The 15,423-nt window shown below is 36.5% G+C and overlaps 1 protein-coding gene across 1 annotated transcript in view; it reads right to left on the reverse strand.

The window, feature by feature from the left end:
• CENPI (centromere protein I) overlaps positions 1-15,423 on the reverse strand; it is a 41,148-nt gene that overhangs the window by 13,771 nt on the left and 11,954 nt on the right. The window contains exons 7-15 of the mRNA XM_024746532.1: positions 10,134-10,182; positions 9,822-9,868; positions 5,949-6,038; positions 5,483-5,605; positions 5,080-5,247; positions 4,810-4,930; positions 3,588-3,679; positions 1,607-1,724; positions 1,459-1,523 (exon numbers count right to left, since the gene is read on the reverse strand). Of these exons, the coding sequence (XP_024602300.1) occupies positions 1,459-1,523; positions 1,607-1,724; positions 3,588-3,679; positions 4,810-4,930; positions 5,080-5,247; positions 5,483-5,605; positions 5,949-6,038; positions 9,822-9,868; positions 10,134-10,182 (873 nt within the window). The remainder of the gene's footprint in view (positions 1-1,458; positions 1,524-1,606; positions 1,725-3,587; positions 3,680-4,809; positions 4,931-5,079; positions 5,248-5,482; positions 5,606-5,948; positions 6,039-9,821; positions 9,869-10,133; positions 10,183-15,423) is intronic.

Consider the following 15,423-nt stretch of genomic DNA (forward strand, 5'->3'; position numbering starts at 1 on the left):
CAGCTCGCTCTCTCTCTCTCTCTCTCTCTCTCTCTCTCTCTCTCTCTACCTTTTCTTTTTAGCCAAACTTTTGGAAACACAGTCAATACTCATTGTCTTGTCTTCATTTCTCATCAACTCCTCAACCTCCACAATTTGGTTTTTACCCCCACACTCCACTGAACCTGCTCACAAAGGTAGCCAAGACCTCTGTATTATCAATTCCAAAAGAAACTTGTTTTTGGTCCACATCTTTCTGGACCCTTTTGGTATATGTAGCAACATTATCCCTTCACTCCTTCTTGATAGCCTGTATTCTCTCTGTTTCTTTGGCACTACTGTTCTCCTGGTTCTTTTCATACCTCTTGAAAAGGTTCCTTCATAGACACCTCCTTTTCAGTGAGAATTAAACAGTGAGCATTCCCCTGATTTCTGTCTTTGGCCTTCTGTCTGTTTCCCTTCCTCTCCCCACCCCCCACTCTCAAATATAAATATATGCATGTGTGTATAAATGTATATATACTTATTAGGCTGGAACATATGAAACTGCCAATTGTCAAACATCTTTGACTTATTAGGTTAAACCTATTCATATGGTTTAACCTAATATTTACAGATAAATAGCGCTCTAGATTGGTAGAATAAGAGAAGAAATAAAGAATAACTGAATTAGAAGATCGGAAGAGAATCGCAGAAAGTTGCAAAATGAAGTCTCTGAAAATGTGTTATCTGGGAGAAGCAGTGTGTATTGTCATGTGAATGACATGACATGGTAAGGTACAAAGTTACAAATAATATAAATAAAACTTGAATCCAAGTTAATGTGATAGGTAATTATAAAGTACCAGTTGATTATGACAAACACTAACCAGGACAATATATTTTTCCTGTAAATGTGGCAAACAGTAAGTGATTTAAGGTGAAAAAAAGTTATAAAAGAAACATTAATTACATTGTCACTCTTTTAGAAAAGGAATAACCATTCTATAAAAAAGTGGCTCTCAAACTTAGTCCTGGAAGCCACAGTGGGTTTTTTTTGGAGCACACCGCAAAATAGAACAACTTTTAATTTTATTATATAAGGTTAGAACAATTTTATTAGCAGAAAATGACTATATTATAACACATAGTGGGTGCTCAATACACATTTGAGAAATGAATAAGTGTATCTACAAAATTAACAACCACAACAATCAAACTAAGTATGCTTAAGTTATTTCCCAGTTTGTTTTTATTAATACTCATTTGCCACCTGTTCATTCACTTTGTCATCTGTTACAGTTCAGGAAAATTACATGTAACAAAACCTTAAAAACAGAAGATTCTACACATTAACTTTGATTTGAATGATGCAGGACCTCAAGTCCAGGTCCAAGCAACTCCTGTTACAAAACACTGCTATAGTGTGGGTTTAAAACTGTGTACCACCAGCCACAGACTAATATTTCCTATTGAATCTAGGCAAGACAATTTTTTTACCTTGAAATAAATAGTTGATGTAAAGAAGAGCCGTGACAGATGGTCAAAAAGAAGTGGTTTCACCTCTAAAAATAATAAAAAAAAGTATTCAATCCTTTTAATTAATATTACATTAAATTAAATGACTCCAAATTTTCGCGATACATACCAGAGAAGCTACTAAAAGGAATCCAGCTCACAAGTTGAAGGAACTGTGATCGACAACAGAGGCCATCCCAGAGAGGAAGGCTCTTATACAGGAATGCTTCACAGGAATAAAACCCCTCCTGTAACACAAGTTGATAGTAAAACCTTGCATGGAATTCTTCAGTTGTAATTACTCTTGAAACAACCAGTTTACTTTGTGCTATAGTTGTTTTACCCTTAGACTAATGTTTTTTGTCATAAATATAATTAAAAGCCTTGGATTAGGTGTCAGACTTTCTCATAAAAAGGATCAGATGATTAATATTTGGATACATTACCATCTTTATCAACATAGTTTTCAAACACCATAAAACTTTACCAATTGGAAAGAAGGTAAGAAGTCAAGTTATGGAATATTTTTAAAGATAAATGAAATTGTATTATTTTGGAGTATATGATAGTCAATAGAGTGTATACAATGTTGTATAATAAGGCTGGAATTTCATTAGGGGCCATAGACCAAACCCAAACTCTGGGCAGCACCATCTGGAGAGGCCTGAATGTCTAGGCTGCCTCTGTTTTTACCAGAGTGAAGATCCAGGGTTTTCCCTTTTAACTTTGTCGTCCTGAGCCTTAAATAGTGGCGTGCACCAAGACTCTATTCTGGACCTTCTTTTCATGACATGAATTCTGTGGACAATCTCATCTATAACATAGCTAAAACCACCACCTATATCATGAGGAGTCCTAAATTTCTGCATCTCTAGCCCAAATCTCACTCCTGAGCTCTAGGCTCATTATCTAACTGCCTACTGGACCTCTTAGATATCCCACAGGCATCTTTCAAATCAAATATATCTTTCCTTCCTAGCCTCCTTTTCTTATATTCCCATCATCATCCTCCCAAACAGGAAATCTAAAAAATCAACCTAAATTCATCCTTTTATCCTCACCACCATTATCCACACCCAACTCCTAATTCAATGGTTTCACACCATACCCTTAAGATTTATTCAACAAACATTTATTGAGAATCTCTTTTGTATCAGGTACCAAGTTGAACACCCATACATGAAGAAAAGTTAGACATGGTTCCCACCTGTCAGAGCTCATAATGTTTGGAAAAACAGATGCTGAAAGTACCACGATACAGGTAAACACAGACAGCTAAGGAAGCACGTAGAACAAACATCTAACCCAGACTGAGTAAAGGCTTCTTGATGGTGCTGATACCTGAGTGGCAGCTTAAAAGTATAACTCAGGGTTACCCAGGCCAAATAATTAATTGGCTGGAACATATTCGACAATCAAAAAATGTTTGTTGATTATAAGGACACAAGTAGTGACCCTATGAGATTTATCTTACTGGCTAATTCAATTAATTTAATGCATTCAATTACATCTTCAGTTTGTTCTCTTAAATTATAGACCTTTCTCTCTTTTTTTGGGGGGTAGGGGGCTCACGGGATTTTAGTTCCCTGACCAGGGATTGAACACAGGCCCTCGGCAGTGAGAGCGCTGGAGTCCTAACCACTGGACAGCTAGGGAATTCCCTAGACCTTTCTCTCTTATTTGCATAATTTAACAAATTCTTTCTTCAAATCCAACAGTACAAAGATAAACGACAGTGCAACTTGGCTCTATTTATAATGAATTTTGAATTGAATAAATATTGTTTACAAAAGATGTCAAGCACTAAAGAAAAGGTTTTTAATGGATATCTAAATAAATTAAGAAGTGGTGGGACTTACCTGGTAGTCCAGTGGCTAAGACTCTATGCTCCCAATGCAGGGGGCCTGGGTTCGATCCCTGGGTTCGATCCCTGGGTTCGATCTAGTTCGTCAGGGAACTAGATCCTACATGCCTCAACTAAGAGTTCGCATGCCACAACTAAAGATCCTGCATGCCGCAACTAAAACCCAGCGCAGCTCAATAAATAAATAAATATATATATATATATTTTTTTAAATGGTGAAGTGTGTAGGAAACAAGCAGAATCTTACTTGTAAGAAGCATTCTGCCTTGAGGATAGTGTCCAGGAAGTTGGTAAATTCTTTTCCATGTTCATAATTATTCACCTTGTACCAAATACATTCTGGAACAAAAATATTAAACATAAGGCTCCAGTTGCACAACACTAAAAACTACACAAAACATAACCACCACAACTCTAAAGTGACAAATAAATGACAAATATAAACAAGCTATCTGTCTCATACATCCTAGCCAACTCACACTGGAGACTATAATATATATATGGAAGTGATAGTGTGATGTTTCTCAAGAACTTGGTAATATAGGGGGAAAGCTTACGGTGAAAAAATAAACTAGTAAATGTCACATATAATGAATGTGATTAGCTTTATGCCACACAGTAATCCAAAAGACTATAAGTGTATGAATTAAAAGTTTGAGAATGCCTAAACTTCGATTAGGGTGAGCTGGGGGTAATCTAAGGGTGGCAGAACTTTAGTTAGTGGAAATCTAACAAACTGTACCATATCCTATGTAAAGAAAGACTGAATAGGAAAAGGAGAGTTACCCTGGAACCGACTAAAACTGACCTTAAACACTTGAAGAGTCAGGATTTACTTATCCAGGAAAGAAATAATCTGGTGAACTCAATACTATGTTTAGAGAAATCGACCTCCCTGGAGGAATGAAATGATCAGGCTTTACTATGGCCTGGATGAAAAACTCCCTCACTGCCTTTTCCTTCAGTTCTATAATTAAGAAACTTTCTGATGACTAATGTGGCCCCCATATATATTGATAGCAGAGAGGAGCTATTCTAGTCGCAAACATGAAAATTTTGGTCACCAGAATTACTTCTATCATGAAATAAAAAGTTGACATTCTGGCTTACACAACAGTCTCTGAGTTTGGTTAGCATTAATCTGATGGTTCTGGGGGCTTAACAGCAAGTTTCTGAACATACAAAGATGAAGAGGCCTTGGACTGTGACAGTCATCAAAGTAGAGCCACCCAGTGAGTTTTGGTGGCCATCCAGCAGTGTTTCCTTAACAATACACCTCCTTTCTTACTACCCCTTAAAATTACAACAACAGCAGCATTCAGGCTCTGAATACATGATTACCGGAAAAATAATTACAGCATATGAAGGCTCCTCCTGTCTAGAATTTGGCACCCTTTTAAAAGAAACCCATTTGTAAACCGTCTTATTCCTTCTTCATTCATCTAACACTTCTAAGTATCAATTTTTACCTTCTTGTAATGTTTGACTCAACCAGTGATAGAGCCTCAGTAAGACTGACTCATCTCTGACACAGTTAATATAGTGTAGTAGCAGAGAGTTGTTCAGCACTGCGCCCATCTGAGAAGGCAGCTGCAAAGACAGAACAATCAGTCAACTGTAAGTATATAAAAAGGAGATCAGAGCAACAAGGAAATCATCAGATAGGAAATATATAACAAAAATAAAGGCCATGAAGATCAAATGGAAAATGCAAATAAGCACATGGTCCAGTCACATACCTCTAAGCAATGGATGTTCTGTAAGAGTTGAGGGAAGCTTTTAAGCTGTTCCAGTGGAAATGATCCATTGCTACTGAAATAATCAGAAAGACTCATCCCCTTTTTCCCACTTTCTTTACTGTAGTTACCGGAATTTAGCACTGGTATAACTGAGTGAGAATTCCATTTCTAAAAAAGAAAGATAATAAAACAATCTATCAATGGACTAAGCAGATTACAAACTATAAATGTAAAAGCACTTGTTAAGGTGGTTTAATGAATGGAGTCTGAATATAGTTTGCATAGAATACTGGGTAATTAAAATGTACTTAAATATTTATAATCTCTTCCAACATCTGAATGGTTATTGTTTGAATTTAATAAAAGAAGACTGTGCAAGTCACTTGGGGTTTTAGATACTTACTCTTTTTATAGGATGGACATTAGCTAACATCAACTTTAGAGGTTCTGGAGGAAGTCTCTGATTCCTTTGCCGCACAGCAAGTAGAGCTGTCTTCCACAGATTCTCTGAATTCTTAAAATAGATCTATAAATTTGAATGTAAAGTACACGAGAGGAGGTATCCATAAGTCGGAGCAGCATAAAACCTAAAACTCTTCATTAATTGAAAGTATATTAATTATGAAATACTTTACACCCATGCAAATCCATTTAAGTTTTTTTTCTAATCAGCAATCTATTACATTGAATGGAATACATTGAATGGAATCAAAATGAAGTGCTAATCCCTAAAAAAACTCAGAAACAGCGCCACAATATTAGATCTTAAAACAGTATGCTATAAACATTTTAGTCCAAATCTATAAATTAACTTAGTCAAAACAACGTATTTCTATATCAATATGACTTACTGCTCCTTAATCCCTTACCTTCTTCCTCATAGGCAAAGATACAGAAATCAAAGTAGGAACAAAGAATTTATATAGTGACAACAAAGCCTGGAGATGAGGCTGCATTCCCTGAAATAAAATAAGAGTTTCAATTTTCAATTCTGTGGCCAGTAAGAAAAAAAAAAGTAACAATAAAATAAAAAGATTAAACATATATTCAGACCCTAATTTTATTATGTGATATAGCTATAGGAAGATGCTATAGAAAATCAAGGAGTAGAAACTCAAACATTTAAATCAACTATCATAAAGCAACCCTCGCCAACTTGTCATCTTCTCTTTTATGACCTTTTTCCATATTTTACTTCTTCCTTATATTTTCTCTCTTCTTCTCTGCCCGTGCCTTAGGCTTACCAGTCATATCTGCTAGCATGGCTTACTCTCACTGGTATAATACTCAGGACTCAAAGTTTACTCATTCTTGATTTAGACAGGAAGGTGGAAGGACAAAAAGGGAAACCAAGAAAACAGAGCAAAGGAAATATTAATACCTTAGCATCATGATCCTTGGAAAATTCACTAGGATATCTAACAATTAGTATGCAGAAGTCAAACAGCTTGATATAACTGAAAAAGTCTTTACAAAAACATTAATTTTATGACAGAAGTCCTTACTGCTGGATACCTGTGTTTGATATATCTGGCTATCCAGAGGAAGCATACCACTAAAATTCCAAGGAAGAAACCAAACTGTTTTACTATATTACTATTTTATTGAATCAACTACTATACAAAATAAGGAAGGCAGAAAATGGGGATTAGAAATACAGTATTCCTATTTTATAATAGCTTCCTGAAATTAAATTTATGATAACAAAACCAAAATGACCCAGGCTATCTATGCTGAAATATCTTCTGATCTCTGTACTCATTATCAATTAGTACCAGAGTGTTTGCTTTGAGTTGGAATGTTTTTGAAAGAGCAAATACTTAGGAGTGGAGAGACCTTTAGAACTTATTGTCTAGTTAACTAAACCTATCTTTATTGTTAAAAAGTTAACATTTTCTTAAAAGAAAGAGAGAGAGAGACTTCCAGTTAAACATGGCATACTGAACATACATGTTTAATTCTGGGTCCTCATAAAGCCCCACTAAAAAGTAAAGGAATGGAAAAATGCATAAAGCACAAGTTCAAAGAGAACAAGAAGGCAGACAATAGCACATGTGAGGTCTCAACAAGATTTTGGAACCTCAAATGAAGATGGACAAACAATAACCAATTTAGCAGAATAGAGAAAACGAAAGCTAAGGCAGCAACAGAAAAAGCCTCAAAAGCAGCAGATTCATGCTTGAGAACTCCCAGAAAGACTCAGAAATTTGAGCGATCAGATACCTCTGAAAAGTGGAGGTGCAAGAGGGCTGAAAAACAGAAGGACTGGTTGAAAGCCTACATAAGAAGCAGTTAGAACCCCAAATTCCTTCACTACACTGGCAAACATCAGGGTTTTACTCACTGAAGATAAAAGCTGGACTCATACAGTTTGCAGAACTGAGGGAGTATACCAGAACCTATCCCCAATCTTTTCTACTGCTTAAGTCCCAGAGTGCTAGTAGCCAGGTTTATAGCCCTGTGGCAAGTAATTTTACATGTCAACTTTGCTGGGCCATGGGGTGCCCAAATCAAATGTTCTGGGTGTTTCTGATGAGATTAACATTTAAATGGGTGGACTCTTGAGTAAAGCAGACTACCCACCATAATGTGGGTGGGCCTCATTCAATCAGCTGAAGGCCTATACAGAACAAAAAGACTAGCTCCCCCAAGCAAGAGAGTATTCTCCACCAGACTGCCGACTGCCGACTGTCGATGAACTCAAACTGGAACATCAGCTCTCTTGGATCTCCAGCCTGCAGGCCCACCCTACAGATGTTGGACTTATGAGTCTCTATAATCTTGTGAGCCAATCCCTTATAAAAATCTTTCTCTATATATACACACATCCTAGTGGTTCTGGTTCTGTTTCTCTGGAGAAGCAGACGAATACAACCCCTAGTCAGGAAACAGGAGAATTTTTATTTTATTTTATTTTATTTATTTATTTTTTGGCTGCGTTGGGTCTTCATTGTTGCACGTGGGCTTTCTCTAGTTGAGGCGATCAGGGGCTACTCTTTGTTGCGGTGCGCAGGCTCTAGGCACGCAGGCTCAGTAGTTGTGGCACACGGGCTTAGTTGCTCCGCGGCATGGGGGACCTTCCCAGACCAGGGCTCGAACCCGTGTCCCCTGCATTGGCAGGCGGATTCTTAACCACTGCGCCACCAGGGAAGTCCCCAGGAGAATTTCTTAGGAAAAGTGACACCATCATCTGGGGAATTTCCCAATGAAACATCAAGATCCTACAATGAACAAGTCCTGCTCACGTACACAAGTTTCCAATGACCATTTTAGTGCCTTATTATTAAATATGGGCAAACAATGTTTACCAGGTATTTGAGGAAAGCCTCTACCATGAAAGACCAAACAAACAAGAAAGGAACTCCCCCTTCCTTTTCCAAAGACTGCTCTCAAAGGGCCTGGTGCATATAAGATAACAACGTGCCTGCTCCACTTCCCTCTATTCATACTTGCCACCAGAAAGACAATTTCTCTGTTCTGTGTCCATCATGATGGGAAGTTATGGGGCACGGATGGGTATAGAGGGGACACATGCCTTTGCAGGTATCAAAAATTCACATACCCAATACATTTGCTTACATGGGCTGATTATGCCTGTTACCATTTTACATGTTCAGTTACATGTGAGCATGGCTATGTCTTCTAGGCTCGGTACTGCTGGATGTGATCAAAGTCACCAAAATCCAGCTTATCAAAACAATTTTATGAATGTATCTTTATAAATAGGCATTGATAATGGGGTAATTTAGTAATGTACTATATAGAATATTAATAATGAAGCCATATATTTAATGTCTGGGTTAAAAATTTTTAGACACTGTACTGAGTCATTTTTATAACTTGAACATATACTTGTCTCAGTTAATACAAATCAACAAGATCTTATTTATGGTAAGATTTTCTTATTCCATTGAATTGTTTTGCTGTTAACATGGAAAAATGTACATCTTTTTCATAATTTCTATTAATGTGAAATAAAAGTAAATTTGGACAAAAACATTATCATTACTATCCTCAGAGAGCTACGAGAATATACTGCACCCAGAGAGCCAAAATAGGAAGCTATAAAACAAGAACAATCATTGAATTGTACCAACAGGAAACCTCACAATGGAGAAGCACACATGTGCGCATGTGTTTGTATTTTTCATGAAATTTGAATGCCTCTACATAGGTTATGCAGGCTTCAACAGTTAGGCATAGGCACTACAACTTCCTATTGTTTTACACCCAAAGCTTCACAGACTTCTGTTACCTGGCAGGTATAGTGGAAATAACAATGCAAGAGAGCTGTAAGGACAAGAGATAAAAGTCAGGGAATATACTGAAGTTTAAGTATCCAGAAAAGAATGCTTTCCTAGATCACAGCCACAGAATAGATAAGCTAGTCACTTTAATAAAATAAAGTAGTCATTTTTGACTACTCCCTAACACTTACTTTCCAGCCATACCAACCCAGTTCCGTAAACGGTTTCTGCTATTTGGTATCGACCTGGCTTTGCTCATGCTGTTCCCTCTGCCAAGAGTGCCCTTCTCTTCTTTCTTGGCCTAGTTAAATTCTACTCACCATCACCACTCCTCCTTGACCCCAGTCTGATTCTGATTTTTTATTTTGTTGACTGAGCTCCCCAGGCAATTAAGTTCCTTGAAGGTAATGACGCATTCGATTTTACATCCGCAAAGCCTAGCTCGGTACCTAGCACAAAGTACACTGGCCAGTCTTAGGTCTTTTCAGTACTCACCATTTTGGCCTGAAGATCAAGCAGTTTTCTCACACGAAATGGTTTGACTAGAAAAGGCAAAGAAAAGAATTACTAGTCTGTGGTTCAGAATAAAAAGAAACCTTGTTCAGATAGCTTCTCCTTACAACACATTAAGAATATAATTACGCTGTTCAGTTAAGCCATTAAGCAGATGCTCTTAGATAAAAGTACTAAAAAGAAATTCCACAAAACCTTGCCATAGAACTAATGCTAACAGTTAACTTTATAAAGGCCGATACAAACGCTAATTCCACAGAGTGAATGTAATACAACTGGAATGAGAATACTCACCATTCTCTTTTTTGGTAAGTAAATACAACAAATGGCAGACATAAGGGCACTGTCAAAATATAAAAAATAAAAGAAAAAAAATGACAATATATCTTGAACAGAGCAACAATGCATTTTCCTCAAATGTCAATCTTATACTAAGAAAAAAGGCTTTGGGACTTCATTGAACAATAGTTCTACAAAGCTTCTCTTTTTCATACTAAATAGTAGTGATAAAAAAAAACAATAGTTTTAATTGGCATCCCTTTATGCCATTTTAAAGTTATTTTTGGAATACAACGACAATGCAGACAATTTGAAAACCAGAAAAAGATTCTTCTACCTAACAAAAATTCATGTATTCCTTCTAGTAGGTCCATATTTATTAAGATACAAACTTAAAATTTTATCCTGATTTCCCACTTAAAAGTGTTTTCCCATGTTACTTGGTCTTCAAAATGATCATTTTCAATGATCTTAATATTCCAGTGAGTGGATATACCAGAATTTAATTAATCATTTAGCCCTCAGTTTGGCAAATATCACATAATAAATTTGTTAAACTACTAAATGATTCCTTGGTTCCCTTATACCACTTCATTTTGAGCGTCCATTTGTTGAGGTTTTATTCTAGATCAGGGGTCAGCAAACTACAGTCCACCTGTTTTTGCAAATCAAGCTTTACTGGAACACAGCCGCAGTCACTCATTTATGTATTGGCCATGGCTGCTTTCTCACTACAACAGCAGAGCTGAGCAGTTGTGACACAGACTGAGTGGCCTGCAAAGCCTAAGATATTCACTATCTGGCCCTTTACAGGAAAAGTTTGCTGATACTTGTTCTAGAAGAAAACGAGAGTAGAATATCTTCAGGACCAGAGGGTGGCAGTGTTTTTCTTTCATTAAAAAAAAAATGATAACCATAAAATAAAACAAAAAAAAACCCAATAAATTAGAGTTCATTAAATTAAGAATATCTGTTTATCAGACAAGGAAATAATACTCTATTGGAGGAATGGGTAAACAACAACCTGTGGGTCAAATCCAGCCCACTGCTGGTTATTGTGAATAAAGTTTTATTGGAACACAGTCATTCATTTATGTATTAATTGTCTGTAGCTGCTTTTGCACTACACCAGCATAGTGAGTACTTGTGACAGTATGGCACTCAAACCTAAATATTTACTACCTGGCCCTTTAAGAAAAAAATTGCCAATACCTGCTTTAAACGTTAGGAAACTGAAAAGGTAAATTATTAAATAGGACTAGAGAAGGCAACAAAAGCAAAGATTTTCTTTAAACAAACTCATATTTTAGTAGTCTTGATTCTAAACTTTGAAGTACAGCATTCTATATTGCCACTCCTTTACTTAGAAATGGGTTGATAAAGAATGAACATACTTGTAATAAGTGTGGATTTATATATAGGATCTTCTTGTTTTTAAGGAAAGAATACATGCCACATTGTACACAAAATATAGTAACTTTCAGTAAAAAAAACCCAAAAAACAAAAAAAACTCACTGCCTCACATCCCTAGGATATGAACCATTAGCAATATGTTGGGTATGAAACGAGTGCCACCCTAGGCCCCAGCATTCTATCTGACATTCTCCTTTAATCACATCTAGAAAGGAAAAATTCATGTGCATCTAAGACTTTACAATTGCTTTTCTGGCAAATAGTTAACCACCACATCTCAGTCACTACAGAGTCAGGTGCCTGCCAAGTTGTGACTTTTAATGCTTTTAAAAGTTAGGATCCCTATTTCTTGATCTGGGTGATATTTATACAAATATGTTCGGTTTATAAAAATTAATTGAGCTGATAACTTATAAGTAATGTTGTGTATGTATACTTCAATAAGTATTTTTTAAAAGATAGAAAAAAAGAAAAGAAAAAGAAAAAAAGCAGGCCCCCTTCCCCTCTGCCATGCTGAGCAAGAAACTCTCTAGTCAGCATCATGAAAACTACTCAAGTATATTGCAATTATTTGACAAACATTTATGAATAGCTCCTATTCATTCATTCACTCATGAAACAAGTACTTATTAAGCAGTGGATAAAACAGACAAAAAGGTCTGCTCTTATGAAGTTTACAATACTAAATACCTGGGTTATAAGAGGCTCAGTCCCTGCCTGGAAGAACTCCTAAGTATGTATCCAAAAGAATTCTAAGCAGGGACTTGTACAGGCACTTGCATGCCAACGTTTACTGCAGCATTATTCATGTTAGCCAAAAGGCAGAAACAACCCAAGGGTTCATCAACAGATAATGGATAAACAAAATGTGGTATAAACATACAATGGAATACTATTCAGCCATAAAAATGAAGTTCTGACACATGCTATAACATGGATGAACTTTGAAGACACGCTAAGTGAAAGAAGCCAGACACAAAAGGACAAATACTGGATGATTCCACTTATATGAGGCACCTAGAATAGGCAAATTCATAGACAGAAAGTAGATTAGAGGTTCCCAGGGACTGAGTGGAGGAGGAATGGGGAGTTATTGCTTACTGGCTAGAGAGTTTCTGTTTATGGTAATACAAAAGTTTTGAAAATAGATAGCAGTGATGGTTGCACAACATTATGAATGCAATTAATAACACAAAAATTAATAACACTTAAAAATTTATAACCATTAATAACACTTAAAATAGTTAAAATGGTAAACTTTACATTATGGAAAAAAGATAACAGGTTAAAAGAATGAAGTACTAATACATGCTGACAACATGGCTGAATCTTGAAAGCATTATGCTAAGTAAAATAAGCCAGTCAAAAAAGACCCCATATTAGGGACTTCCCTGGCGGTCCAGTGGTTAAGACTCCGTGCTTCCACTCTAGGGAACCTGGGTTTGATCTCTGGTTGGGGAACTAGGATCCTGCATGCTGCGCAGGGCAGCCAAAAACAAAAAGAAAAGAAAAAGAAAAAAAGACCCCATATTGTATGATTCCATTTATGTGAAATGTCCAGAATAGGCAAATCTCTAAAGACACAAAATAGATTAAGAGTTGCTTAAGAACCTCTAAATAGGAAGATGGGGGTGATAGCTAAAAGGTATGAGTTTTTTTTTTAATAAAGTGAAAGAATGTCACAATAAAGCAAGTCACATGACTTTTTTGGTTTCCCAAGAGGTATGAGATTTTTGAGGTGATGAAAATGTTCTAAAACTGACTCTGTTCATGGTTGAACATATCTGTGAACATACTAAAAACCAGTGGATTTTACTGAGTGGACTGTATGGTATGTGAGTTACATCTCAACAAAGCTGTTTTAAAAAAGTATCCAGCGAGAAAAGAAATGACATACTACAATTAGACTGATTCGACAACAATGGAAAGGAGCTGCCAGTGCAATATTGTCAATGTCCTGAGAGTATTTCACTGTCACCCTAGAGTTCTACACACAGCAGAACCAATTTTCAAGAGCAAGGGCATAGTAAAGATATTTTTAGGCAAAGACAGAGTTTACCATCAAAGATTTTACTGAAAGAATATTCTAGAAAATGAGCTCGATTGAAGGTCTGAGATGCAAAAACAAATGATGAGCAAAGATATTGGCAAATATGTGGGCAAATCTAGACAAACACCAACTGTGAAGAAAATAATGTCTACTGTATGTGTATGTGGAGGAGGATGGAGAAGAAAGAGCCAGAACTAAAACCAGATAATACCATATAATCTGGGAGGAGTGTGATCAGAGTTAAAGCATTCTAAGGTCCTTGTATCATTCAAGATGAAGGTAAAGATATTAGTTACCTTTAGACTTTAAGAAAAAAAATTAAAAATTTAAACTGAGAACATTATAAAGTTATTAATTCACTAAAAAATAATAAACCCATTATATGCTAGATGACATATTTTATGAAAAATAACTACATTTTCCAAACAAAAGAAAAACAGTAAGAAGGATGACACTGTTTTACATTTTACACTATATATGCATGTTAAAATAGGTACAATAACAGCTAAAACAACACATACAGAATGTGTAATTTCCAACCAAGAATGGGGGAAAACCACAATCAATCCAAAATAAGAGGGATGAGGGAAAGAATCAGAAAAAAGCAGATCATTTAGAAAGCTCAAAATAAGATATTGATATTTCAATTCATTTCTACTGTATCAACAATCACTACAAAAGTAAATAAACTAATTTTCCAGGTAAAAGTGAAAATCGTCAGACAGGATTTAAAAATAAAATCTAGTTACATGCTATTGAAAAGAGGCATCTAAGGGATTTCCCTGGTGGTCCAGCGGTAAAGAATCTGCCTTCCAATGCAGGGGATGCAGGTTCGATCCCTGGTTGGGGAGCTAAGATCCCACATGCCATGGGGCAACAAAGCCCACACTGTGAGCCTCAAAGAGACAACCTGCCCGAGTGCCACAAACTACAGAGCCCATGTGCTCTGGACCCTGTGCGCCACAACTACAGAGCCCACGCACCCTGGAGCCCGCGCCACAACTAAAGAGAAGCCTACGCACCACAACAAAGAGCCCGTACCGCAACGAAAGATTCCACGTGCCGCAACTAAGACCTGATGCAGCCAAAAATATAAAAAGAAAATAGTTTTTTAAAAATAAATAAATAAAAGGGGCATCTAAGACATGAGGGCAAAAGAAGATTTTTCAAAAAACCAAAAGATGGTAATATACCAAGCAATATACTAGCCAATGTCAATATCAAACGAAATGACTAAAACAAAAAGCATTTCTAACAAAGGGCAACTCCATGATAAAGGTTTGATTCAGCAGGACAATATATGAAAACTATAATTGTGCATATACCTAATAATAGACTCAAAATATATAAAGTAAAATTTGACAGAACTTTAAGGGAAAACTAACAAATCTGCCTTCATAGTGGGAGATTTTCAACATACCTCACTCTGTAATTGATAAATGGGCAGCAACAACAATAAATCCATAAGGATAGAGAAAATTTCAATTCCAATAACCTTCATCCCCTCACCCTACTTCAACAACTCACCCCATTGTCGCTCTGAATCTTGTCATCACATTGAACCACCCCCTCCTGAAATCTTAAACTCCAATGCTACAATTTCTATTATTCCAGTTTTTAACCCCAATACATTTCCTGAATGTCACCAAGGCATCCTGAACCTCAGCTGCGTGTGCTCCCAATCTGCCCTGTTTTGTCTTCACCTTCTCCCTTTCCTCTCTAGACTTCCTGATCCATCGGCGGTCACTCTCTCACCTCCTTGTCCCACCCTGGAGAAATTACCTATCACAAATTCGTGCTCCCTAAACTCATCTGGGCCTTCAGAACTGTGTCTCTAATCT

Source organism: Neophocaena asiaeorientalis, unplaced genomic scaffold (genome assembly GCF_003031525.2).
Source record: "Neophocaena asiaeorientalis asiaeorientalis breed wild unplaced genomic scaffold, Neophocaena_asiaeorientalis_V1.1 scaffold406, whole genome shotgun sequence".
Taxonomy (NCBI): Eukaryota; Metazoa; Chordata; class Mammalia; order Artiodactyla; family Phocoenidae; genus Neophocaena; species Neophocaena asiaeorientalis.